This window comes from Pelodiscus sinensis, chromosome 4 (genome assembly GCF_052426305.1).
Source record: "Pelodiscus sinensis isolate ZL-2025 chromosome 4, ASM5242630v1, whole genome shotgun sequence".
Taxonomy (NCBI): domain Eukaryota; kingdom Metazoa; phylum Chordata; order Testudines; family Trionychidae; genus Pelodiscus; species Pelodiscus sinensis.
This window is the reverse complement of record NC_143055.1, coordinates 54458281-54479868: the sequence shown is the minus strand read 5'-3', so window position 1 is coordinate 54479868 and position 21588 is coordinate 54458281. Positions and strand designations below refer to the sequence as shown.

Here is a 21588-nt window from a genome sequence, read left to right as displayed (position 1 = left end):
TAGGAAATATTAAATTAAAACTTAAGTGACATAAGTCTACAAATCTGGAAGACAACTCATCATGCACAGACAGAAAGTACCAGCCATGAACCTTGGAAAACCAGGTGACAAATCTAGATCTGATCACAACCACGTTAATTTGGCAGTTTCAGTGAGCTTGGTTCTCTACTTTATGACACCAGTTTTTCAATCTGTGTAATACTACTGAAGGTAACTGAGTATCGCAAGTGGACAATGGTGCAATTTGTGCAGGGAAATTACATGTGACCTAAATACACATCACAAAACCATCACACACGTCTAAATTAACAAAAGTTCTTGTTATGGGCTGTAGGTGAATGTAGGGCTGTGGGAGGCAAGCCCCTAGCCTCGCTCCCTCTATCCAAAGTGCTACACCCCACAGGAGCCAATCCCACTCCCACTGGTGGGGCAAGTCTCCAGCTTCCACAGGACCCTCCCTGGCCCAGAGCATGGGGAGGGCATGGCCCCAGCTGCCTTGGCCTTGGACATGGAGAGGACAGGTGGCACATGGCTCCAGCCACTCCATCCAAGAGCACAGGGAGGGTGGGCATTGTGCAGCCCTAGTCACCCTGGTGTCAGTACAGCTGAAGTCTCAGAGCCATGCTGAAGCTGGGGGCAAACAGTGGATGGGGCAATGTCTCCCAGTTTGGGAAGGCATTGCCTTCCCCTGCCTCTTATACCTGCCCATAGAAAAGTACTGTGAACTAGAAACGTTAGCTATGGCTATTATCTGTTAATTATGCCATGCATTCAAAGAGAGCCTCTTCCCAGTCCTTATCATATGAAGTTATCCCACAGTGATGCTGTCTTCACTTTTCACTTACTGAATTAACTATGAGGGAATTTTGGGAAGGTATGAGAATAGGACTCTATGAATTTGTGGGGACATATCTCTTGGCAGCCCTCTAACAGGCCAGAGATATTGAGGATGGAGTCTGCCAGATTACCTTAGCAAGATCTAATATGGACTCATTGACCAGGTGTGCAAACCAGTCAATGTGGAGGTAACAGAATATGTCCAGAAGCTTGTGATTCTCACACTTTCTCCACTGGAGAGAGTCTGTTGTTCTTTTATTCTTCCATACAGTTCTTGAATTGTTTAAAGTCATCCGCAGATGTGAGCAGTAGTAGCATAACTGGCTCACCTAGGGTATTACTAGACTACATGCCTCTGCCGATGGAGGCATGTAAATTAGACATACTGACATAGTCAATGAAGCGGGGATTTAAATATCCCCCGCTTCATTAGAATAAAAATGGCCACCTCGTTGTGCCGGCTCAGATATTTGTCAGCACGAAGCAGCAGTCAAGACAGGGATTAGTCGGCAAGGAAAGCCTTTGCCGACCGATCCCTTATGCCTCTTGCAATGAGGTTCACAGGATCAGTTGGCTAGCCTTTCCTTGCCGACCGATCCCCGTCTTGACTGCTGCTTCCTGCTGACAAACAGCTGAGCTGGCACAATGCAGTGGCCATTTTTATTCTAATGAAGCGGGGGATATTTAAATCCCCACTTCATTGACTATGTCGATATGTCTAATTTACATGCCTCCGTCGGCAGAGGCATGTAGTCTAGACATATCCTTAATGTCTACACTGCAATGCTATTTTGGGATATCAGTGTATCCTGAAATAGCTATTTTGGGTCTTCACAGCAAATTATTTTGAAATATAACAGACTCACTATTCCGATGTCTCTTTAAACCTCATTACACGAGGAGTAAGGGACACTTCAGAATAGCGGGTTATTTCAAAATTTGGCGCTGTCTATGAAATAAGCTATTTTGAAATAAGATTAAAATAAGATACACAATTTGCATAGAATCATAGAATACTAGGACTGGAAGGGACCTCAAGAGGTCATTGAGTCCTGTCCCCTGCCCACATGGCAGGACCAGTACAGTCAAATAGCTCAAATTGCTATCTTATTTTGAGCTACCGTGCAATGCAGACACACTCTTGGTAAGAATAAGGAGATGATGTTTGGTGGTTTGACTTCTTCCTTCAGATCTTCCTCATGTTCCTTGAATGGGTTCTACCTTATGTTTGGAAGGCTTGGTTTCACAGAAGTATGTCTGTGTCACTTCCTTGCAGTAATGGACAATTTGGAAAACTGTTCCTATGCACAGCCCTGGATCCCACGATGGTCAAGTTCGGGGGCAGTCATACGGTGGGATTCATGGATTCCTGTACCAAGTTATTGGGTGGGTTCTGATCTCCTGGTACCAAGGGCATGCATGATATTTGTGTTGCGCAGCACCTACTAGGCAGGGCTTACACGGTGCAACTGAGTGAGGCTCTTTATCCTCCTCTTCTTCCTCGCTCGAGGGGTGTGTGTGTGTGTGTGTGTGTGTGTGTGTGTGTGTGTGTGTGTGTGTGTGTGAGAGAGAGAGAGAGAGAGAGAGAGAGAGATCCTATATCAGGGATGGATGGGTGTGTGTGTGTGTGTGGGTGGGTGGGTGTGTGTGGGTGAGGGTGAGGGCGAGGGCGAGTGTGTGTGTGTGACAGAGAGAGAGAGATCCTATATCAGGGATGGGCAATAAGAAGTCCAGATACATTTCACCAGGGCTAGCCCCTAGTGGGCTGCCAAACACATAATTTACCTGTGTATTTTCAGCCACAGTCGCTCGCAGCCCCCTTTGGCTGTGGTTCTCTGTTTTCAGCCAATGGGAGCTGGCATGGGTTGGGCCACCAGTTCTTTGCACTCCTAAAATTTAGTGAAAGATTTGCAGAGACCATTAAATGATGAAAAGTTTTCTTCAGTTTTATATTTGTTATTATTCTGAATAAAATTGCATTGCTTTTAAAAAGTGTGTGTTATGGTGGCTCCCTTTACTCTGGAGGTCCCTCATGGTTAAAAGGTAATCTATCTATTATTATAGGTTTATAAAACATATGGACAATACTAACATGAATTTCCTACAGTACAGTTTAACAACGATGGAAACCATATGGGGGACAGGTAGATAAAAGGCAAAAAGAAACTTGGCAGAGCTGTTAATTCATTGTGTATGTCTATGGACATACATTTGATCTCCTTGTGCTTCAGTCAACTTAGTTGGAAAATTGATAAAGCAGGATCTCAGTGAAAAGCAGATGCTACATTTGAGCTGAGACATTCTGAGGAAATACATTGCAAATAATAAATATATAAAAATCAATGATCAGCACTCAATTACTCAATTACCCCTTATAATTTTTATGACAGGTGATATTAAATGCACTCTTCAAACTAGTTTTAGAAATTAGACAATCTATAAAAATGTCATCACTAATCCTGTTGAATTAAATCCCTAATTTGATAATCACATTGACTTTGCTGAGAGTGACTTATCTATTTGCAATGCAGTCAGAGAATCTCCATTTCAGTAATCTTTGTTAAAGGGTTTTCATGTATTGCTTTCTAAAATATTTACTTAGTGTTGCTCAGGTTCTTAACTCAATTATTTTGTGTGTGTGTGTTTAGATAAAATGAAAATGTACAACCTTTGCTTTGGGATGAGGCTGGTGATGTGGGACTCACAATGCCGCCTTTCTTGAAGGGTAAACACTACAAAAATATTTGAGAGCCAACTAGTGGAAAAATACAGTGACAGAGACATTCATCATGAGAGTCTCTCCCTTAACTAAGTAGTCAGCAGAAAGACTACTACAAATCCACACTGTTATTTATAAAATTTTGGTAGATAATTTGGAAGCTTGAAAATAGAGAATTTGCATTAATTTTTAAGCATTACACAAACATAGGGTCATATCACACAATTTTTGACCAGACCTCTTTAGTGACCTAAGTTAGTAGTTCTGTCTAACAACTGATGTTATGATATAGCCTTCTGTTGTTAGTCCCTCTCATTCTTAGTACTCTGGCAATGAATGCAATATAAAAACCTATATAGAACAGAATCAATCATACAACTACTTAAAGTCAAATACAATATACTATTCCTGCTCGTGGTGGTGTCCATAGTCCAATATCCGTATCCTATCAATTAGTACCTTACTCCACAAAGCATGCAACCCAATATATCAGTATCCAGCCATCAAGAGCTGTCTGGACTCACAGAAAGGGTCATTAAAATTAATCCCTTTTGCGGGAAGAGTTCCCCACCCTCAAATAAGAATTCCACGAAATTCAAAGAAATGTATTCTGCAAGAGCAGAAATATCTTCTCTGAGTGATTACAGACAGATTTTGTTTCTTTGCATCTGATAAGTTTCCTTTCTCTTTTCAGTCATTTTGTCTAACATCCACCTACACAGCACTATTCTGTCACATTACGTTCCGACTTGACATATCAATTTACCAAAATAAAAAGATTTGCATTCCTACTTAGGTGCAAACATTTTATCACTAAATGCATTTCAGTTTAGGTTAATAGTTACTGCAAATCATATATATAGTAGCCCATTGTCTGTGAGTCTGTAACGCTGATGTACATGGCCACGTCCCCTGGTCGTGTACGTCAGCGCCCCGCCCCCCTTCTCCTTCCTCGGTGGCAGTTCAGCACAACGCTGCGCCGCTCAGCTGGGCCCTGGCGGGGGAGCAAGCAGTGGCAAGCGGCTGTTTGGGGTCCGAACTGCCAAACCACCACCGAGGGAGGGGAAGGGGGTGAGGTGCTGATTTACCTGGGCCCCAGGCGACAAGTGGCCATTTGGAGTCAGTGCTTCCCACAAACGGCCGCTTGCTGCCGCTTGCTCCCCCGCCGGGACCCAGTGAGAGCACCGCTCAGCTGGACCCAGCAGGAGCGCTGCTCAGCTGGGCCCAGCTGAGCGGCGCAGCACACCACGTAGGGAGAGGGAGGGGAAGGGGGGCGGGAAGCAGAGCTGGGGGGGATCGGGGGCTGTGGGGCTGAAGGAGAGGATGGGGGGCCCGGACGAAGGGGGAAGGGAAGCAGAGCTGGCAGGGGGTGAGGAGGGGGGTGTCCGTGGGGCCGTCCGGCAGGAAGAGGGGGTGGGAAGCAGAGCTGGGGGGGGATCGGGGGCTGTGGGGCTGGACGGGAGGAGGGGGGGCAGGAAGCAGACCTGGTGAGGGGGGGCATGCAGCCACTGGCCACTTGCCGTCGCTTGCTCCCTGGCCACGGCCCAGTTGAGTGGCGCTGGCGCTGTGCCACTCAGCTGAGCCCCGGTGGGACAGGAAGGGTGGCGGGGCAGTGATGTATATGGCCAGGGCCGTCTACCACCCCCCTTCCTATCCCGCTGTGGCACTCAGCTGAGTGCTGTACCCCTCAGGCAGGCCGCCAGGGGAGCCAGAAGCACAAGGGGTTGTTTGGGCTCCCCCAGAGTGGGAGGGGAAGGGAGGATGGTGATGTACACAGCCTCACCCCCCGGCTGTGTACATCACCGCCCCGCCCCCCTCCCTCACGGCAGCCCAGCTGAGCAGGCAGCCATGCGCCACGGCGGGAGGGAAGAGGAAGGGGGGAGGGGAGAGACGGGGGGAGAGAGAGGCAGGAGGAGGAGGAGGAGAAGAGAAAGGGAGAGTGAGAGGCAGGAGGGGGAGAAGAGAAAGAAAGAGATGAAGAGAGAGGCAGAAGGAGGAGGAGAGCTGAGGGGGGGGAGGCAGTAGGAGGAGAGAGAGAGAAAGAGAGACAGAGCGAGAGAGCTCAGGAGAGAAGACCTGAAAAACCCATCTTATGACAGGCTAATTGTCTAGTTCCTATAATAATGACCTTAAACTTATCTCTTGCTGTACTATGAAGTAATTTGCTTAATAATAGAAAAACAATTTGATAATGAAAATACTTTTGCATCTTTTAAAGACATAAACTGCATTATGAGAATTACTATTGCACAGGCAAAGTATTAAAGTGACAAATTACCTAATCTTAAATGTGCATCTCCAAAAGACTGAAACAAGTAACATTAAAAAAAATCTTCAGGTAAAAATGTGTTTTGATATTTGATATAGATAAAGGACAAAGCAGCACTTAAAAATTCCAAAGTTCCAATTGCATAAAACCAAACATCCCACCTTTTCCCCAAGGTGATGCCCTGTTCCCTGTCCTTTCCCTGAGTCCACCTCCCCACTCACTACATTCCTCTTTCTCCCTTAGGGTATGTCTACACTGCAGAGTTTCTTGGAAAAACAACCATTTTTCAAAAATAAATAAATAAAAATCAGTTATGTCCACACAGCAATCGCGTTGTTTTGAAGAAAAAAAAAAATCAAAAGAACAGAGGGGTTTTTCCAACAGCAATAAATGTCTTTCTATGAGAAAGAACGCCTCTTCCAAAAGAGCTCTTTTGGAAAAAGTCGTGTATGAAAGGGGAAGAGGGGTTTTTTTTTCGAAAGAAGAGGCCTCCAGGAAATAATACAGGTGCCCTGGTTGCCATTCCGTCCAAAGTAATCACAACTCTATAGTTCCTGTCTCCTGGCACCTCTTAAAGCTGCAGGCACCCTGGACAAGTCTTGTGGCATGAAGCTGGACCTGGAGCAGCACCTGACCACGCGGCTCTCCCTGCCACAGGCCTGCTGACTCATGGCACAGCTATAGGCTCCCCAAGACTCCCCTGGCCCTCGCAGGGAGGTCAACCAGGGCTCCCAGGACCCAGCAAGAGGTACCAAGCAGCGGCCATCCTCGTGGTCTGGAGTGGAGATCCTTACCCTCTTCAAGCTGTGGAGGGAGGAGGAGACCCTACAGGAGCTCCACTCCAAATGCCGCAGTGCAGACATTTATGGCCAAGTGGCTGAGGTCCTGGCGGAGCAGGGACACCCACCGCAGACCTTAGAACAGTCTGAAACAAAGTGAAGGAGCTCTTCCAGAGATATTTGAGGGCCAGGGAAAGCAGCTCGTGCTCTGGAGCAGGACCCCAAACCTGCCCCATTTACACAGAACTGTACCAGATCCTGGGGAGTGAGGAAACCCTTTCCCCATCCGTCATCATTGACTCCGGGCTGGAGATACCCATCATCATCCGGCCGGAGTTTACAAAGGCCACTATGACGCTGTCCCTGGAGCTGGTTGCCATGAACCTGTACGTGTCCCAGGCATCGTCTGATGCTGAGGAGGGATCTGCAGATGAGTGCTCTCAGTTTGTCACACACACTGGGGGAAGGGGTGCGAGCATCATTTGGCCTGCTCAGGTTGGACATCGTGCTGCAGTCTGTGCACGTGTTATTATGTGCCACGTGGACTCAGCAGGCAGCCCCTAAGCCCACCCAGAGTCCTACTCCCAGGCTCAAGGGAGGCCACACACAAGTCTGGCCCTGAGGGGAGGTTGGGGGAGAATGTTAGCCGCAGGCTAGCCACAAGGGCACAGGCATGACCCCATACACACCCCGAGGAGTGCTGTACGCAGTACACGGGCATGCCTGCATGTGCAAAGCACTACCCACTCAAGCACACAGGAAGGGCTTGGCTCCAGGAAGGGCCAAGGTGATCCCAGCTCCTCTGTCACCCATGGGATTCTACTGTGGCCAGACACTTCCCTTGCCCACTTATCCATGGGAGCGGGGGCGGGGAAGAGACGGCAGCATGGTTCCCTGGGCACTCAGTGGCTTCTGTGAGGCAGGGCCTGCTATGCAGGCCACACATGGCCTTGCTCCTGGGACACACCCCATCCTCTGGTCTGAAGACTGTTGGTCACTGCTCACAGAGGAGGGCATGGCCTCGGGAATAATGTCTGCATGGATGACTGACCACCTCTCCCTCTTGGTATTCTCCCTGGCCGGGACTCATGGGTGAGCCACCCCACCCTAGCCAGTCGCATGACTTGGGGGGACCCGAAAGCACTCCAGGAAGAGCTGACGTGGCAGCATGTGGGCGTCCTGCGCTACATGCAGCAGACACTGATGCAGAACGTCCAGAAGGATGCAGAGTAGCAGACACGAATATGGGAACAGCTTGTGTGGCAGGGCGATTACATGTGTGCCATCATGTGAGAAATGATGGCACACCCGGCCGCTGTCACTGTTCCAGCCTACTACCTCCCTGCCCCCTCCCCAAGCAATGTCTCTGATCCTCCTACCCACCCTTCTGAGGTCCCAGGAAGTTCGACGAGGTCCCTGCACCCAAGGTAGCACATCCAGCTGCCCTCCACACCACTCTCAGCCCTGAGCTCCCCTCCAGGTTATGAAGTCCCTCCCCCTCCCCAGCTTTTTTTAAAGAAAGATCAATACAAAGTTTGTTCTGTACAAATTCAGATAGGTGTCTTTATTTAGAGTTCAGGGAAGGAGGGAAGGGAGTGGTTGTGGAGGGCAAGGGATATTGAAGCAAGCTAGAGTCCTCCCCAGGAGGAGACCCTGGGGAGAATTACTGGGGTCCTTGAGAGTAACTCTCCCTCAAGGCCTCTCGAAGGTGCACCATGGACTGATGGGACTGGCGGATGGCAGCTGTCCATGTCTGCTTAAAGGGTCTCCCCTCATGGCCAGCCTTGGCCCTCCCACCTCAGTAGGAAGGCCTCCACCTTCCCATCCACAATGTTGTGGAGGACACAATATGCTGACATCTCCTCGGGGATGATGTGCTCCCCCACGTCGAGGCGGGTCAGGAGGGACCTGAAATGTGCCTTGAGGTTGTCAAATGCACACTCCAACTGAATCCTCACCCGGCTGAGGTGTGACTTAAATTGAGACAGCAAAGGGGATGGGAGGGGTACTTCAAAGTGGCAGCACCACACAGAAGCACTGCCACTATGAAACCTCCATGGATCAGCTGTGCGGCAGGCTTCCCCTTTAAAACATCGTCTCCGTGCATTTCAAAGGGGCAGCTGCTATGGAGGCCGGGATCATCTGGAGAGTCTACAGCTGACCACGGGTTCCGGGGTTGTGCCATGCAGAAACCCGGGGTCAGGAGGGGACTCCCCCACTGACCCCTGACTCCTAGCGGCATGCAGCGTAGCATGGAGACCGGAGTCAGTGGGGGATTTTGAGTCCCCCGCTGACCCCGGGCTCCATGCTTTTGAAATGCACAAGAGCCCCTGCTGGGGCCTCTTGTGTATTTCAAAGCAGGCAAGCCCCATGCAGCCCGGAGTGGGAAGTCTCACTGGCCCCGGGCTGTACGCAGAGTTCTGCATTCCTCCTTTGAAATGTTCAAGAGTCCCTACTGGATTTCAAAGGAGGAATGCAAAAGTGCCTATCAACTAGTCCATCGACTAGTCCACTATAGTCAATGTACTGCATTTTAACATCGTTAGTCCCATCTATGACTCCACTGCAGTTCAGGAACCCCAGGGCAGCAAATCTGGCCACGATTGGATCCATGTCTCTCAGGCAGTTGACCTTGCATAGCAGGATGGAGTTGATGGCCTGCACAACCTGCAGAAGGAAACAAAGAAACACACAAAACAGAGAATGAGAGGGAGTGCCTGAGCCCTTGGGAGATGCCAGTCCCCCTCCTATTCCCTCTCCCCCTCAAATACCACTGGAGCTACTCACCATGAAGCCACCCCCAGCAACAGGGCTGTGTAAGGACAGGACAGCACAATCCCCCAGGAACAGGGCTTCCCACTGGCACAATCCCCCTTTTTCATGGTCCCCCTTTTCCAGGACTCCCCCCACCTGCAGAGAGTGCCTTACCTTCATGAGGAGGGCCCCAACAGTGGACTTCCCCACACCGAACTGGTTGTCCACCGAATGGTAACTGTCAGGAGTGGCAAGCTTCCAAATGGCAATTGCGTTGTTGGAGGGCAGGGGCGAGCCAGGCACATAGCTCCAAAAAGGTGGCTTTACACATGCAGAAGTTTTGGAGACACTGCTGGTTGTCCCACCACTCCATCACCGGCCAGTGTCACCAGTCGGAACTGGTGTCCAGCCTCCAGAAACGCCTCTCCATTGTGGTGTGCAGTTGCTCCTGCACACAGGGAGAGGGTCTCAAGAATGAGCTCAGAGTTGCGCTCATGCAGGGCCAGGAAGGCAGCCTGAACAAACTGCTGCAGAAATTGCAGCGTGGCGGTGTGGGGATATCACATGCCCAGGGACAGCTCCGGCTCCATGGCACAAACACAAAAGCTGTGGCATCCAAAAAAGCTGGGCAACCAAAGCAGGCACTGCAAGAGCTTTGCTGTCTCTCAAAGAGGTAGGCAAGCCCACAGCAGAAGCAGAGAAATGGCTGTTCAGGGGGGTCCCATTAAGAGCATGTCTCAGCTAGGCTTCGGCACCAGCACTCAGAAGCAACTAGTGACCTAAAGCCCTGGCTGAACTGGTTCTGGGTGGCCTTATATGTGAGATAGCATCCACACTGATTGGATGCTATCTTTTGAAACAAACAGATCGCTTTTTCGATGAGCTTTGACAGTGTGGACACTCTCTTTCACAATAAGATTTTTGGAAGATCTGTCCCAGAAAAGCTTCTTCCAAAAGAAGCCTGCAGTCTAGATGTAGCCTCAGTGACTCCCTCTTCCCCACAAGTCACATTCACAGGGCTGAGGCAGACAGGGGGTCTCTGGAATGAGGTCATGAGATTTGGAGTGTATAAGGGGTCTTCAGTTTGAGGCAGGGGTGCTTTCCTGAAGGCTCCAGAAGCAGGCTGTTGCAGCTTTCAGAATGGTAACTCTTCTCTCAAAGTAGATCTGTTAACTTAAAAGTGAAAAGCCTCCCAGCTTTCCAGACCTATTAGCATACCATTGAACCTATGAAAGAACCATTAAGAGGTAATGAAACCATTTTACAGGTATGTGCCACCCTATTTAATATTCATTACTATGTCTACAGGACCTTAGTTTAAAATTTGCTTTAAATATTTCATTAGTTTATGACTGAAGATTATAAAAATCACATCTCTAAAAAATCCTTGCATAGATTTTTAGATGCACAGTCTGAGTATTCAGCTTTAGCCTTAAGTTCTTGGCTCTTAAGATATACAGTTTTTTACATAAATTTGTCAAGAGAACACCCTTATCTAAAAACCCCCACACATTTTAATTTTATTTACTAGAATATAAAAACTTGCTGCCAAAGTCTTCCTGTCTTTTCTATCCATCCCTATTTTCCTTTCACCTCCTTCCTTCCTCTTGATGAGAGCCCTTAAAAATGGACAACATTTATTTTCTTTCAAATAGCTGGACAAATGAGTTTCCCTTTTACTTCTGACTATTTGATTAATTAGCTTTAAGAGAACCAGCCACCAAAATCATTACCTTATTAAGATGTAAAAACCTTTGATCTGCCTAAAATCTTTGGAAACATATTTTAACATATAGTGAAATTTCACAAACCTGTCATGTTATGAAAAATCACACACAATAAATTAGTGTTCCCTTTACCTAAAAGCAATGAACTTTGTTATTGTCAACTCACAGGGCCATGGCCAAACAGGATTATGGATTTGCTTCACCACAGAGTCAATTAAGGATAGTTGCTTTTATTAATCTCACTATGTCACTACTATTACAGGGTTAATACTGCCAAATAGCTGTGACATATCAATAAGCACAGGCAGAGCAATTCATAAAAAAAGTAACAAATGATTTTATGAAGATTTAAGAGTATGTTCAAAACTTAAAATCCAATGAGAAATACTAAGAAAATTTAAATGTTGTGCTTTTAATGAGGTACGGTCTGCATACCCATTCTTCACAAACTGACATGTAGTGGAAAACGTTCCATTTTCTTGAGAAAGAAATTTTAGAAGTGTGGGTTTTTTTCAAATGCCATTTGCTACATTTAGGTTCAGGGATTCGTCTGGAAGGGCTGAATAGAGAAAAGAGGGAGAATGTGGGGAAGGAGTGAGGTAGTGGGGAGAGGCTGGAGCATGGGCTGGGCCATAGGCTGTAAAGCTTGCCTCCACTAAGCAGCAGCTTCACTCACCATCTATGCTGTGGATCCTGGCCAATCGGCATGTGGAACCAATCTCATGTTGGGGACAGCATGTCAAGGAGCCAGACCTGCCGATTGCTTTCAGAACACAGTGCAGAGCTAAGGCACTGTAGGGATTAGCCTGCATTAGCCACCTGTACTGCTGACGAGATTTTAATGGCCCATTCAGTGGTGGGTACCGGAGTTGCCAGGATCTTTTTTTGATTGCATGTTTCTGGTTGAAAACCAGATGCTTGGCAACCCCTAACTTATAAATGTGCTTGTAGTTTGTCTCAGAGTGGAACTCCAACTATTCTCTTGTTCATAAAGGATTAATGCTAGCTTCCTCTTCCTCTCTCCTTATACAAGAGTTTAGTAAAATATATATAGAAGACTCTGCGAGTGAGAGAGAGAGAGAGTGAGAGAAAGTACTGGTGATCAGATGAATTTACAGGGTTCCTAGGCTGTGAGGGATGTGTTGATGCTCAAGTAGAGGAAAATATAATACTTTCTGCTAACATTACCTTGTTCTTGTGTGTTTATAAAGATTCCTTCCTGATGAACTGACATCACTGTCTGTTACTATATTTTGGAATCTTAATTTTTGAACACAGGGTTTTGGATAGCGGGAATATTTTCTGTTCCCCAGTCTCTCTTCTTTAGGGCAATGGAGGTCTGGCTTGTTTATTCCTGGTACAAAATTAAAGTATGATATGAACTGTAACATCTGGGAAAAGAGTATTATGGAATGCCATAATTCCAACTTTCCTCTTACCTTTCTTGTCCCCCACACTGTGCCTGTATATAATTTGCAATGCTTATTCTCTCAAACCACTTTCACTGTAAGAATCAATTAGAGTATTTTCTGGAAAGAGATTAAATATGGTTTTACATCCTTCCCACACGGCAATAAACAATTTTATCTAAATTAATTGTTAACCATTTTTAAAAAGTCCCTCTATTACTTCTGTTAAAATCTATTAGAAATAATAGTAGCAACAAAGCCATATAGACATTTATGGTGACAGATTGATCAGATCTCAGTGTAAGTGTCCTGCTTTGATGGATGACTTAGTTAGAGCCCTATGTCAAATTCTGCTTTGGTGAGATGCACCAGGCAGAAAGTAATTTTTGACTGTGAAAAGTGACTCCCTGTATACAATGGTATTTCTTTATTTATCTGTAACATAATAATTGCATCTAATCAATTCCAAAATTTCAGGAACTGCTCTAGGCATCAGCAGGCAAGGAATTCAAGGAACCCCTGGTGTATGCAATGCTCTTTGCCTACAGGAAAAAAAACATAGAATGTAACTCCTAGTTAGACAGGAAACCATAGCCCTGTGATTCAGCAATTCAACATTTTATAATTGTCACCTGAGATATTGATTACAACCAAGTACAAATTACCTACTTTGTGTTTAAAAATTGTGCCCAATACCTCTTCACATCTATTAAATTAACTGTCTCTTCACTTCCCACAATAAATTTAAGATTTTTTTCCTGACCTTTATGGTCCTGCGTATCCATAACTCCTCCTTACTTTTCTGAGTGTCTCTATTCATTCACTGCTATCTGCCCACTTTGCTCAATCTAACCCTTATGATTAACTGTCCCTTAGGAATAGACTCAAACTCACCACTGTGCCTTCCTTAATGCATTCTCTGAGGACTGGAATCCTCTTCCTGACCCGATCAATAATGGCTGCTCTGTCTCCTCCTGTTAATCTTTCCTTAAAGTATACATCTAAGAGATCTATAAATTCTAGTCTTTCCAATAGAGAAAAATATCAGAAAACCTAAACAAACTGGCATTAACATGGCACATGTTAAACTTAATTAATCACATTGAACTTGGATTCGTCTCATCACTTGTCTATGCATTCTGCAATCAGTTCAACCTTGCAACAGATGAAGTCAACAGGAATACTCATGGGAGTCAAGTTATTCATGTGTAAATTTTGCAGGAATGAGCCTGTGGATTGCAAACTGTTCAAAGCAGGGACACTGTATTATGCCTGTGAAGCATCTAGCAAACTGTTGGTTCCAAAGAGATAACTTTAATAACCATTTACTAATAAATACAGGGGTCAGTCTAGATAAATCTATTTAATGTACATTGGTACTTAATAGTTTACTGTGTGGTATGCATTCAGTCTACTGCAGGTACATCTCAATTTCTGTGCTGATTTATTGATCACTATTTTACTACTTAGGGAAGTCAAAATACATATCACATAAAACAAACTATTACTTTTGTAAATTGTGTACAGTAGCTTGCAGCAATGATCATCCAACTGAACTAATGGCAAATAGCTTTATATTATAAGAAGCTTCATTCTGAGTTGCACATGAAAACAAGCTCCTGGGAAGAAAAATCAGGATCTTGTCAATTTAATGAGAACTAATGTTGAAAAAATATAGTATATTATTACAGAAGATTAAAAGTCATCTCAACCTAAAATTATTTTGACTTGCATTTAGCATTCATTTTTCTTCTGCCAATATGTATTTTAGGTATTATGCATTCAGACACAGACAACCATTCTATGGCTGGGAATGATCAGTAATACAGTATTCATTTTGAGAAGTTTCTTTTCAGTTTTCCCTATGCAAAAAACAACAACAAAAACCCGAGTCTAGTTCTTTTCTCCCTCTTGTAAGATTTATTCCACCTGAATTCCGTAGTTATTTCTGACGTGAGAGGCTTATATTGTACAGAAATCTGATAGTTGAAATGCCACGAGTAGGAAAGAAGCTTCTAATTTTGCAGCAGCAAGCTTTGAAACTTAGCTCATCCCAGTACATTAACTGGGAGTATTCCAATGAAGGCAAAGTTTTCAGACTTGTACTTTGGTAGTTATATGAAAATGTCATTTGAGACCCCTAACATCAATATTAGGTTGACAACAAACCTAAAGGGAACTTAAACCTGGGCATGGATCAGATTTGTATTTATATTCCATGGATACTTGAGTCTCATGATGGTTGGTGTGTTATCTTCACGACATATCTACAGTAATTTACAATGCCTACCTTGAAGGGTTCACAGTCAAAAGAAACAAAACTAACAATGTGTGGGAGAAAGAAGTACTATTATCCCCATTTTACTGGTAAAGAACTGAGTGACAGATATTACGTGAGCTAGACAAGGTTAAACAGGGAAATCAGTGGCAGAGCTCAAACTGAAGTCTCTCTTCTCTTCCCCTCCCCCATTCTCTCCCCCCAATCCCTGCCCTCCCCCCCCCCCCAGTCAAGTCTCACACAGTCTATGCATGAAAGGAAATAAATCCTTCTGGGGTAATCAGTCCAAGAGGCTGTCATTGGTCTTCTGCAGACTACTGTCAACGGTCTTCTGCAGCACTCCCTGGACTAATTCTTATAATCCCTGCACTGCAATGGAATGCTGCCACTAGGGCTTCCTTCTTTGTCTACTTTCTTCATTGTCTAGTGAGCCTTGAACAACCCAGCTCTCTAGCTTAGTCACGCTTTCAGTTCAGTGCATTCCCCTTTCAGGGCATTAAAGTACATATTGGCCTCCCTGGTGTCTTCAGTTCCTTCCCTGGGACTGAAAATTCCCTTCTCAGGATACTCAGCCACTTTGCCTGTGACTGGCAGGAGGGACCTGCTCACTACATCAGGTCCCAACTCAGGTATCCTACTAACAGTAGCCACATGATGCATCACTTTAACTAACTTATTATTACTACTGTTGCCTGTCCCACTTTCTTGTGGCCCCAGTTTCACCCCTACCTTGGGCTGATATCTTGCTCGAGTCCCAGCAGCCAGCTAGGAGGATCTTCCTTGCTGACCTGGTCCCTGTCACTAACTGTTCTGTCCCGTCTTGGAAATACTCTAACTAGCCAGGAGCAATGTCCTGGCTCTACTAGCTCCAGCCAACAAGTGAATTTACTCTCTCCCAACAGCTCCTTTTATATGAGTTTGCTGGGCCCTGATTGGATGATTACCTGCAGCCTCGCTAAGCAGCATGAAGGACTCACCTCTTCTGTGCTTTCCAAAGGTAGAGTATGGTAGGACCACAAGGACTCCAGCAGGGAGCCTTCAGGACTAGTACAGTCTGTCATGGGATGTCACAGTTCAAGGTGACTTTATTCCCATTTTATGATTCTGCAAGGGCACCCACTTTCAAGCTTTCCAGCCATTGCCTCACTTGACTGGAGACCAACTTCTGTCTCATTCCTGATTGGGGTATATCCAGGCTGAAAAGTTCCTTTCCTTTATTCTGCTATTGCATTTCTCCTTAGAGATAGTACACAATGCAATTGCTGCAGTTGTGTATAACCACAGAGTTCTTAGCAAGTAGCATATTTTATTCTTAAGGAAAAAGCACTTCAGAGAAAATGTTAAAAAGAACATACACACAGGCTAATAAGCTTACTAGAGATCACACCAACTGCAACATGGGCCAGACGAGAGCAATCCTTCAAATACTGTTCATCACACTCTTTGCATCAAACAAGAACATTTATGAGCAGGAGTGACTTATTGATCTAGTTCGGCTTTTTGGAGAGACCATGATCAGCCAGATCAGCAGTTTCAAAATGGTGGACTTAAGGAGGGTCATTTGCATTTCCTGGGCAATCTATTTCATGTGTATTGCCCCCAAAAGTCCTTTGAAGTTCCTAATATTTCACTGAGATTGTTTTAACCCTACTATCTCTAAAATAAATTCTATACAATGCTATAAATGTTCAGTAAAATGGGGTGTGGGTACTGGAATGCAAGCTAAATATGGATTATGCTGGATGGCAGTGTCGATGTGTTGGCTATCTAGCTGCTCTGCAGCTGAAGAGTCAAGAGTTGCTATGCCTCTGAGAGTCTAAGTTTGGCACGAAAATCCAAGTTTGGCATATCCAGGAGTGGCGACTGGGCCATGATGGCTGGGTTCACTGTAGATTGCCAGGCATGCCCCAAATCATCTCCAACATACCCTTTAAGCAGCTGAAGGAGGCTTAGCCTGGTGTCTGCCCCAAATGTAAATAGTCGGTATGCCAGTTTTCAAGAGCTTAGGATACGTGTATTGTGAATCATCCATTGGACATATCCATCGGAATTTGGATCTTTAACAAATGAAAATTGGTCTAAGCTTTTGATATCTAATGGCAGTACTAGAATCTTGGCAGTTAATGGTTCATACTAATATACATACAAGTCACTGAGTTTAGAGCACAAATAAAATGACTCTTTAAATATAGTTGATTTAAATACTAATTGAATGTGTTTGAAACTGGTTTAAATTACATTTGGACAGCCAAAGAAGAATTTCTAAAAACTTTACAGTGTAAATCAGAGTTACTTTTAGGAAATTAGTGACCCCATACATATTTAAAAATTCTCTCCTTTAAAACCCAGATATAGGGAAATAAAGCAATTTAATATTAAAGGATAATCAATACCATATTTCTGAAACTGTCTAAATATTAAGCTTTTTCTTTAGCAATTACTTTTTCTACTTGTTTTATTTATATTTTAAAAAGCAATTTCCTCTGTGTTACTAGAATTGATGGCTTTTCATGCATTTTACCATAATAATTAGTTAGGACTGAAAATAGATATTTTAAGTAGTTCTGTTAAAATAAAATTGTGATCTGATTATGTAACCAATAGACATGAATTTTTCTGTATTTGGAATGAGTCTAGAATATTCAGGGGACTACCACAATTTAAATGATAAGCAAGAGTTGCATGAAAATGTTTCATGAGAAATAGATGAGTCCAGATTTTCCCTTTTCCTCAAAAGGTGTTAAAGCACCTTAACTCAGCACTGATAAAGAGAAAAATCATGCTGTATATTCTATCACATAGCTAGAAATAACTGCTATGTACTTATACTTCTACATTATAAAGTGAAATATAAAGTGAAAAGCAGCAGGCAAGTAAAATTACTTTGTTTTAAAATTGAATGCACCTTTTAAAGTTTTAATGTTAAAGCGAATACATCACTGTTTATCAATCTGGTATATTTAAAAAAAATCTTCTTTGCTATAAACACCTCCTGACTAAAAAAACAACAAAGCAATGAAGCAATTAAGTAGTACTGCCAACATAAAGAGAAGGCAACATTAATTTCATGTGTAAATGTTAAAGTCTCTTTGTAAGACTTTATACTATTTTTGAAATTTGTTTTGTATCCAAATTCTCTGTTTCACAGTACTGAGGTGTGAAAAGAAACCTTAGATAATTCTTGTTTCAAGAGGCAATGAATAGCTTCACTTGAACTATTCATTCTGTCAGCCAGATACAGTGATTTTCTATTTTATATACTGTAGTAGAAAACAAAAAGATATCACAGCTTGAGTCGTGAGACAGACAAGTGCATTGTGGCATGCAAAAAGAAGGTTGTTATTTATCTTGATGCATGTTAATTTTCCTAACACAGGGCTCAGGCAGATAGGAACTGGAGGATCTCCAGTCATTATGGGACTGGCTCCAGCAAGGGCCAAAAATCACGAGTTACAATGAAAGAGGTAAGAACACTGATGCTTTGTGGCTGCCTGGCATCTCTAACATTCTGAAACGCTACACTCTGGCAGAAAAAGTATAAAATGTTTATTGCAAGAAGGTATAGTTCCCTCTATGAGGCTCTTGAAATGCTGCCTAGAACACTTAGATTTATCTTATAGATTGCAGGGCTTGCTTACCATTGTTGTGGTGGCAGAGGAAGCCTGCTAGAGGAATGAACTTCTAGGAAAACTTGCTGGTGCAGTGACTAAGCTAAGAAGAAGAAGAAGAGTGGAGCTGCAAGCTGAAAAAGTCAATATGGAATGACACCAACAACTTATGAAACCAAGTGGTGAGAAGCAACTTAACTGCAGTGCGTAAATTGTGCCAGAATACTCTAGAATGCCATTCCAGTACTTCTTAAGAAACCAGTATGGCATATTGGTACATCTGCGGGTCCCAGGGCAGACTTGTTTTCCTGCCTGGCTTCAGAGTTCCAAGTTGGGAGGTGCCAGGCAACACAGTGAAGGGCACTCAGTGGCAGATCAGTAAAGACACAGCTGGGAAAACTACAGCCAGAAACAGGCAGAGAAACATAGAGGCAGGATCTAGGACCAGTCACTGCCAGGTGACATTGGGAACCAAATAATAGAGGTCACCTGGATAATACAGACCCCCCTCTATAGGATTTTGATCAGGTGTCTGGTTTTTGACCAGAATGCCAAGTCAAAAAAGGACCATGGAAGCTCTGGTCAGCACTATTGGCTGGACCGTTAAAAATCCAGAGAGCTGTGTGGCAAGACTAAGGCAGGCTAGTCCCCACTTGTTCTGGCACTGAGCTGTGCCTGGGAAGCAGCCAGTAGGTCCAGTTCCTAGGTGGGGGGGAGGGCATTCAGAAAGCTCATTGTACTGCTCCTGTGCCAATGAGTGGTTCCACACTTCCATTGGCCAGGATACATGGGTTATGCTGCCTGTGAGACAGAGCAGCACGTAGAGCTTCCTAACAGTCCTTTCCCCACCTAGGTGTGGTCTAGCCACTTCTGGGGCATAATGGTGAGCCAGGACAGGCAGGGAGCCTGCTGCACAGGCTGATTGGGAGGTGCCCTGAGGTAAGCCCACACCCAAATCCCAAGCTCCTTCTCCCACTTTAGACTTCCTCCCCAAACCTGAGACCCTCTTGCACCCCAATCCCGCATTCCAGCCCAATGAAAGTTAGTGAGGTTAGAGACAGAAAGTCTCCAAGTGAGAAGGAATGTAGTGAGTAGTGGGCAGGGCCTCAGAGAAGGGTGGAGAAGAGGACATGGCCTAGGTGGAGGACCAGGGTTTGGGTGGTTGGTTTTGTCTTATTACAAAGTTAGCAACTCTATAAGGGTATGTCTACACTACCCCGCTAGTTCGAACTAGCGGGGTAATGTATGCATACCGCACTTGCTAATGAAGCCTGGGATTTGAATTTCCCGGGCTTCATTAGCATAAGCGGGGAGCCGCCATTTTTAAATCCCCGCTGCTTCGAACCCCATGCAGCGCGGCTACACGGGGCTCGAACTAGGTAGTTCGGACTAGGGTGCCTATTCCGAACTACCGGTACACCTCGTTTCACGAGGAGTAACGGTAGTTCGGAATAGGAACCTAGTCCGAACTACCTAGTTCGAGCCCCGTGTAGCCGCGCTGCACGGGGTTCAAAGCAGCGGGGATTTAAAAATGGCGGCTCCCCGCTTATGCTAATGAAGCCCGGGAAATTCAAATCCCAGGCTTCATTAGCAAGTGCGGTATGCATACATTATCCCGCTAGTTCGAACTAGCGGGGTAGTGTAGACATACCCTAAGTGAGCAGGAGCAGGCCACAGGTAGGCAGAGATGTGATGGAATGGAACAGAAGGGGAGTTGCTCCCTCCTCTTTTGTTTCTCTCCTAGCTTTCCCAGTGCCCTATCTTCCTCAGTTCTTCCCATCATTCCCTGTTCCCTTCTGCTCACTCCTGAGGGATTCCACTGCCCTGCATTCTAACTCTAGCACTGCTGAACTTCCTTCTAGTTCCACCATTAGAGGCATAATTTCTAGTGGCCTGATTTGAAGGTCAGGGCTCAGTCCTGGACCTCCAACAACAACTCTGGACTGCCTCCAAATTCCACAGGTGAGAAGCATTGCCTATTTGTTATGAATGAGGAGAGAAGTTGCGAATCAGCAATAAACTCCTGATTTGATCTTCAATTTGTACATTTCCGATACACTCCTCTTGCACAGCCACTGGGCCTACTTGCACAACCATGCAGCAGTCTTTGGAAAGAGTAAGACTATGATTCAACATCAGTGTGGATCCACTGACAAACCCCTCAAAATTTGGGAGGGAACAAAGTTTATTAGTTATGTTTATTAGTTATGTTTACCAACCTCTAAGGTTCTGTATTCTGGGGGATTTCATTTTTTTTCCCCACCTCCCCCTGCCACCCAGGTGAGAACGATAATTTTGTTATAGTTTTCATTGAATAAGCATAATTTATGATAGAGAAATAGTTTAGAAAAATCAAGTGTTTATTGTTACATAAACTTCCATGAAGGTCTTTCTTGACCTAACTACTACTCAAGTTACTAAGAATCTTCCCTTTGACATTAATGGGAACTATAGTTGGCCGTTTATTGCCACTGGAATTGAAGATGTTAGTGCAATGTAAACAAGGATACCTCAAGTCAGGTGTCTAGTCCATAGAAAGGACTTTGGAGTTATAATTACATTTTATAATTTTGTTGCTATTTTTCTAAACTAGAAAACACATACATTCTCTTGAACATTTAACAAAGCTGAAATCAGAGACAAAATATTTTTCAAATTAGCAGACAATGCAAAGAGAAGAGAAAAGCAAATATCTGCTGATGATTTAAATATAGGAAACAAAGGAAAAATATAAAATAGTACTGTGCCAGGCAGATTGTTAGAGCTGGTAGTTAAATAGATACATAATATAAGACATGAGCTCCAGCATTCCTCAATAGTAAACAGCAACAACACTAGGTATCTGCTTAATCATATAGTAAATAAAGTGAAAATGCAATACCTGTTCCAAATTTCAGTGATATTCACTGTCAGAGCAATTTCATATAATAACATACTCTGTTTTAGCTTGCCTTTTTCTATCCATTGGTTTCTGAAGGATACTCAGCAGTAGAATGATGTGTGATTCTGCAACAAATTGAGCCTGACTGCTCCCATGTATGTAACTCTGCAAAATGAGAGTAAGAAACAAAAATAAATCATCATTATTATGGCTATGAAAAATGTCATGATTTAATATTTGTATGTGAATTAAAATAAAACCTGTCTTGCAAAACAATGTATAGTGTAGGGCCTGCAGAAGACATATACTTCTAAAGTTACATCTTAA

The 21588-nt window shown here is 44.4% G+C and overlaps 1 protein-coding gene across 1 annotated transcript in view; it reads right to left on the bottom strand.

Annotated features, from left to right (window-relative positions):
- TUSC3 (tumor suppressor candidate 3) overlaps window positions 1–21588 on the bottom strand; it is a 274534-nt gene that overhangs the window by 35664 nt on the left and 217282 nt on the right. Inside the window, exon 7 of the mRNA XM_075930369.2 lies at window positions 21363–21426. Within this exon, the coding sequence (XP_075786484.1) occupies window positions 21363–21426 (64 nt within the window). The remainder of the gene's footprint in view (window positions 1–21362; window positions 21427–21588) is intronic.